Source organism: Lycium barbarum, chromosome 12 (assembly GCF_019175385.1).
Source record: "Lycium barbarum isolate Lr01 chromosome 12, ASM1917538v2, whole genome shotgun sequence".
NCBI lineage: Eukaryota > Viridiplantae > Streptophyta > Magnoliopsida > Solanales > Solanaceae > Lycium > Lycium barbarum.
In genome coordinates this window covers 22,494,222-22,500,815 of record NC_083348.1, presented here as the reverse complement: position 1 = coordinate 22,500,815, position 6,594 = coordinate 22,494,222, and the positions used below count along the sequence as shown (strand labels likewise).

Here is a 6,594-nt window from a genome sequence, read left to right as displayed (position 1 = left end):
TGTGGTGATTAAGTTAGATATGGCTAAGGCATATGATAGAGTGCCCTAGCTGTAACTAACTAAGGTGCCGAGAAGAATGGGGTTTGCAGAAATCTTTGTGGATCAGATACGGAGGCTGTTGGCAAATAACTGGTACTCGGTTTTGTTTAATGGCCAATCTTATGGTTTTTTCCAATCTACAAGGGGTGTGAAGCAAGGTGATCCACTGTCACCTGCTCTATTTATACTTTCAGTAGAAATGCTATCTAGAGCACTTAATTCTTTATTTGAGCATGATCAGTATAGGTGCTTTGGTATGCCTAAATGGAGTGCAAACCTTAATTATCTTGCTTATGCAGATGATACCATCATCTTTGAGCTGATAAATTATCATTGGAACAGACTATGAATGCTTTGAGAGATTATGAAAGGATGTCAGGTCAATTGATAAATAGAGAGAAAAGTTTCTATTCATGTATCAGAAATTAGCAGTGCAGTTATGTCAAGAAGTTGAGCAGGTAACTGGTTTTACAAGAGGCATGTTTCCCTTAAAATATCTTGGCTGTCCTATCTTCCACTCTAGAAAAAGGAAAGTTTATTATAATGATCTGATTAAGAGGGTGAAAGATAGGTTGCAGAACTGGAAAGGAATTTTGTTATCATTTGGAGGGAAGCCAGTTCTTATCAACAGTGTTTTACAAAGTATGCCAATGTACCTTCTATCTGCAATGGAACCTACTAAGTACACACTAAATGAACTGCATAAAATCTTTGTAAGATTCTATTGGAGTAACAAGGAAGAAGGCAAGTAGACACTGGTCAGCTTGGCTGAAAGTGTGTGTTCCTAAACAGGAGGGAGGATTGGGATTTAGGACCCTTTTTGATGTATCAAAAGCTTTATTCACTAAGCAATGGTGGAGATTCAGAAATTCTGGTACCCTGTGGTCAACATTCATGTGGAATAAGTACTGTAAGAAACACATTCCAACTAGGGTTCAATGGAAAGGAGGCTCACAATTATGGAAGAAGATGCTAGTAGCAAGAGATACTATAGAAGAGGAGATTTGGTGGGAACCAAGAAATGGTTCTGCTAACTTTTGGTTTGATTATTGGACTAAACTTGGTCCTCTTGCTCAACTTACGCCAGTTAATTTCCCTATGGTTGACAGTATTCAGGATGTTGCAGATGTTATGGAGAATGGGACTTGGAATTATCAGACATTGCACAAACTGTACCAGAAGATATTGTTGATCATATAAGAAAACAGATGCACATTGACACTCCCTCAGAAAATATGGATAAGGCTTGGTGGATGCTCACTAGTAGTGTTAAATAGACTATTAGTAGTGCATGGGAAGTAGTAAGACAAAGAAGTGCCTTAAACTGGTGTTATAAGCAATTCTGGACAAAAGGTTTGCCTTTCAAGATTACTTTCTTCTTGTGGATAGTGTGGAATCAGAAGTTACCTGTTGATGATGTACTTGCAAAGATGGGGATATCTATTGTGTCTCTATGTAGGTGTTGTGCTCATCCCTAATAAGAAACAATGAACAATATGTTTGTGAAAGGTCAATATGCTGCAGATATATAGAAGATGTTCTCAGCAGCAGCAGGTGTGCAAGGTCCTTTTATTCAAGTTAATCAATCTATCAAGAAATGGTGGGACGCAAAGTGCTCTTCAAAGCTCAAAACCATTATATCAAGCAGCTCCTGCAATCATACTTTGGCAACTTTGGAAAAGAAGAAATACAGTTTTTCATGGTGGTAACATGTCCAGGCATAGGGTCATATATGAGATTAATCTTAATCTCATTCAACTGGACAAAACTAGATATCCATGGATGACAAATTTGCCAAACTCTTGGCCTCAGCTGGTACAACATTTGGAAGAATATAGGCCTAAGATACAGTTCATAATGGTTCAATAGATTATTCCTCCTGCAGGATGGTTCAAATGTAATAGTGATGGTGCCTCCAGAGGAAATCCTGGTCCTAGTGCATCTGCATTTTGTGTGAGAAATAATGAAGGAAAGTTCATTCATGCTACTGCTAGAAGGATTGCAGATACAACTTGTCTGTGTGCAGAGGCAAAAGCAATGCATGATGGCATCATATTTTGGGCACTACAACAGCTTCTACCACTGATATTGGAGACTGATTCACTTGGTTTAATGAAGATAGTAGAAGGTGACTGGGAAGTTCCATGGAGTATTAGTATGGGCTGAGGAAGAAGGGATTGATACAAGTTAGACATGTACTGAGAGAGGGCAACCAGCTTGCTGATTTTTTAACTAATTATGTTTTCGATTTTGCAGTACTCTCATTTCTGAGCTATTTACTGAACTACCAACTGCAGCTAGGAGACTTGTAAACATGGATAAAATGCATTTGCTAAGCTTCAGATTTAAAATAGTAATTCCTAGGGAGCCAGATTAAAGCAAGCAATTCATAAGTTCAGATGCAGCAACACTGAAAGCTGCAGATCATTGTTGACAGGAATATCAAGGAGGAGGTAGTTCAAGATTAAGTTTATTTGCTCTTGAGTCTGTTGCTAAGCAAATTCTATCTAATGTGTGGTATTAACTTCATGTTCAGCCTGTTGGAAGAATCTCCTTAGTGATAGAGGATAAGTACAGATAAACTGTCCTACTCAAATATTTCATACTAAAGCTTAGGAGACTCAGATTATATACAACTTTAGCTAGCATAAAAGGCCTGATTTTGCAGAGTTACAAGTTGGAAGGATACTTCTTTTGGCAATTGATTACATAGCACCTGGTGAGAGCTTCAGGTGAGAAAAATGGAATCAAGCCAAGACTTGGAATGGTCATGCATACATTAGGCTAGATATAGCTACTTAAGTTGTTTTCCCCTTGATTTTTAGGCACTTTTGGCCTTGTAATCTTTCTTTCTTGTTGTTTTTTTTTGCTTTCTTTACAATTTCTGTACAGAACTGTAGATTTATAAAACTCATAACTATTGTTGGTGCTAGTTGTTTTATTTAAAAAAAAAAATTGAATTCACTACTGAATTCTAAGTTATGGAAATACCAGCCAATTATAATTTGCTCCTGGGAAGACCATGGATCCATATGGCAGGGCAGTACCATCCTCGCTCCATCAATTTGTAAAACATGTCTGGGTAGGGGAAAAAGTGGTGATCTACGGAAAAGTCAGCATGCACAATTATCCAGATAACTCTGTACCTATCATTGAAGCTGCACCTAAGGGAAAAAATTTCCATGTCGAGGAGTTAGTGGGAGCTGCCCACAGGATAGATTCCCCGGAAGCTCCTATGCCGGCAGTTTACAAAATGATTGCTTCTACTATGCTCCTAAATGGGTTTGAACCCGGGAAGGGTCTGGGAAAGAACCTACAAGGCATCACTGAGCTAATTCTCATTCTCCAAGATAATTTTCATTTTGGACTAGGATATGTCCCAACTGAAGATAAGATACCTCCCAAGAAGAGACAAAAGGTTGCGGATCTCTGCAAACCCATTCAAAATTTGTACCAGTCATTTCCTAACAGAATGTCTATGCCCGGAGATGCTGACATTAAAGAAGGGATAAGGATGCAATTCCAAGAAGAAGACAGCTCCGCGATTTTGGAAGAATATGCTGAAGCGCCCACCATCAGAAACGCAGAACCGGGTGAGCAACTGTCCAATTGGACCTCTACCCCCTACTGGCTCTTCGGTAGAGAAAGATGAATTTATTTTTAAAAATTGGGAGAATCGGTTGAGGCCCGATTGCTCAACCTTTGTCACATACATACCTCGTAATGTTTTCCAAAATAGAAATGGCTTAATATGGATCCAGGCCAGGGCCACAGTTTGTACTTCTAATTAATTCAAAACAATAAAAGCCTCAGTTTATCAAAACTGTTTTATTTACTTATTTTTGCATGCATGTTTTATACTAACATATTTTGCCTTGAATTTTCAGTAACAAAAATAATAAAGCTACCCTAAATGTCATAACATGCTGCAAAATGAATGAGTCGGGTAGCATAGAGGAAGACGAGTATGAGGAATACGATGAGACCACAATCCTACCCGAGGGTCGAGCAGAATAAGTAGAACAATTAGAGAATGAGTAGAAACTAAATATGGATGAAACGGAAGCCATAAATCTAGGTGATGAAGAGAATGTCAAAGAGACAAGGATAAGTGTGCACCTAGAGACGCCTTTAAAAGAAGAATTGATAAGTTTATTGAGGGACTATGTGGATATCGTCGCATGGTCATAGACCGACATGCTACGACTAAGTACCAGCGTAGTATCCCACAGGTTACCCATTAATATGGGTTTTGCTCTAGTAAAACAAAAAACCTAACAATTCAAACCGGATCTTAGTATCCGACTCAAAGATGAGGTGGAAAAACAGATTAAATCAGGAGTGGTGCAAGTGACTTCATACCCTACATAGCTAGCAAACATAGTTTCGATACCTAAAAAGGACGGCAAGACAAGAATCTGCGTAGATTACCGGGATCTTAACAAAGCTAGCCCAAAGGATAAGTTTTCGCTCCCGAACATCCATATACTCATAGATAACTGTGCTAAACACGAGCTGCAATTATTTGTAGATTGTTTCGTCAGCTACCACCAGATCTTAATAGCTAGAGAGGATGCCGATAAAATAGCCTTCATCACTCCATGGGGAGTATACCATTACCGAGTAATGCCCGTCAGCCTCAAGAATGCCGGTGCAACATACATGAGGGTGATGACTGCCATTTTCCACGACATGATCCATAGATAAATTGAAGTCTATGTAGACTATTACACCTTGGGGGAGATTCATGATATTCGCATGATGAGTAGACTAACGTGAGTCTAGAGTTTACATGAAGTCCCTACAAGTATGAAAGGATACTCTATTATTCTAATTAATATTCCCAAGACATATATGGCAAACGAAGAAAGCTCGTCGGAGAAAGTTAAGGTAGAGTCTTGTTTGGTAGAATTTCACATCATTTGAGTTAATCCTTGCTTAGTATCACTTTGAGGGAGAGATATATATCCCCTTGGATGGTTAATGGAGTGTTATATATGTTCCAAGAAGGTTTCATAAGGATTGGAGGTCAAACGAATCAAAGAGAGCACGATTATGCGAAACCGGGCAAAATGGGGCAGTGTGTGCCTGCACACTGAGTGTGCTGAGCCGCACACTGCGCGCCAACACCCTAATTTGGTAGAGAGCACTTCCAAGCACCTCCCCTAAGTTGTGTGGAGAGTGAGCTACCGTACACTCAGTGTACAAGGTCGCATACTCTTCGCCAACTTTGTCGGGGGGCAAAAATGCTACCTTTTTAAATCCCAAACGACCCTAAGTTAATTTCTAACTTCTCCCACTTATTTCTTCACCACTCTAAACACTTACAAGGAGTTCCTAAAGGTTCCATACCACTCCATACCCTTCCATAACCATCTAAAGAGAGAATCATCATTTACACCCGAAGGTAATCTAAGAAAAGTGATTGTTCTTGATTCCTTTCAAAGTTGGAATGAACATGATCTTGAATGGAGTTGAGATAGGTGAGGTTACATGAACATAAGGTATTTTTTTAATCTATTTATATTGTTGGATGGATGTAAAGGTTTAGTGACCCCTTAGAAAGGAAAAGAATTAAAGTGGAGAAGTCATGGATGTTGTAGTGAGGAAGATGACTATGGTGCAAAATTGAAAAGGGGATTTTGGTTGGAATTGATGTTAAATTGAATATAATTACTTGAATATGATATTATGGATGTTGATAGTGTGATGTGGGAGTTATTTTATGATATGGTGAAAGTTAGTGAAACAGGGGAAATGCTGCCCAAATTCCGTTAGCCTTTAGTTGCTCTAAATTGAACTTAAGCATGTTTTCAATGACCTAACTTTAGTATGAATTCTATTGAATGTAGAGTTACGAGCTTGAGAGGAGAACGTTTAGTCGCTAAGGAGACATAAAGGTACGTTAAGGATAGTCCATTTCTTTCAAAGGCATGATTCCTATGTTATGATGCTATCCGCATTTTCCATAGCTTCCTTATGCCCAAAAGTTGGAAGTTTATGATTCTTAAAAGATTTTTCTATGATGATGATTTTAATGCTAGAAATTCCAAAGCTTATGATTGTGATGCCATTATGAGATTATTGAGCTATTTCATCAATTTCTTGATTTTGTCTACTTTTGTTGATCTCACCTAATGAATTGTTCCTTCTGGGTGTGATGCAGCGATGATGATTTTTCCATAATATAAATTGGAGGGCACCGACCTTATGTCACTCTAATAGAGTTGTAGCTTTGAATGGGCTCTCATGCATGCTATATGTATATGCATAATTATACCGCGCCTAGTTGGCCGGGCATGACACCACTTCGGTTGGCGGCTTATGGATAATGATAACACCGTGCCTATTTTGCCGCGCATGACAACACTAGTCGGCGGCGTGTGATGGTTACCCCGGACGCGGGAGGCCTGGACGCGGGCTAACGATGATTATGTATATATGTTTATGATGTTTTATAAGTAAATGCTACCATGCATGGTTCTCGCCTCAAGAGGCAGTTTGACATACAGGTTATCTTTTTATCTCATGTATCCTTGTTCTTTATATGTTATT

The 6,594-nt window shown here is 38.9% G+C and overlaps 1 protein-coding gene across 1 annotated transcript; it reads left to right on the top strand.

Moving 5' to 3' along the window:
- The first annotated feature begins 452 nt into the window (after positions 1 to 452).
- On the top strand, positions 453 to 1,239 carry LOC132624169 (uncharacterized). Its single transcript, XM_060338989.1, has 2 exons — positions 453 to 752; positions 832 to 1,239. Exons 1-2 carry the CDS (start codon positions 453 to 455, stop codon positions 1,237 to 1,239), a joined length of 708 nt encoding a protein of 235 aa, XP_060194972.1.
- Positions 1,240 to 6,594: the final 5,355 nt, after the last annotated feature.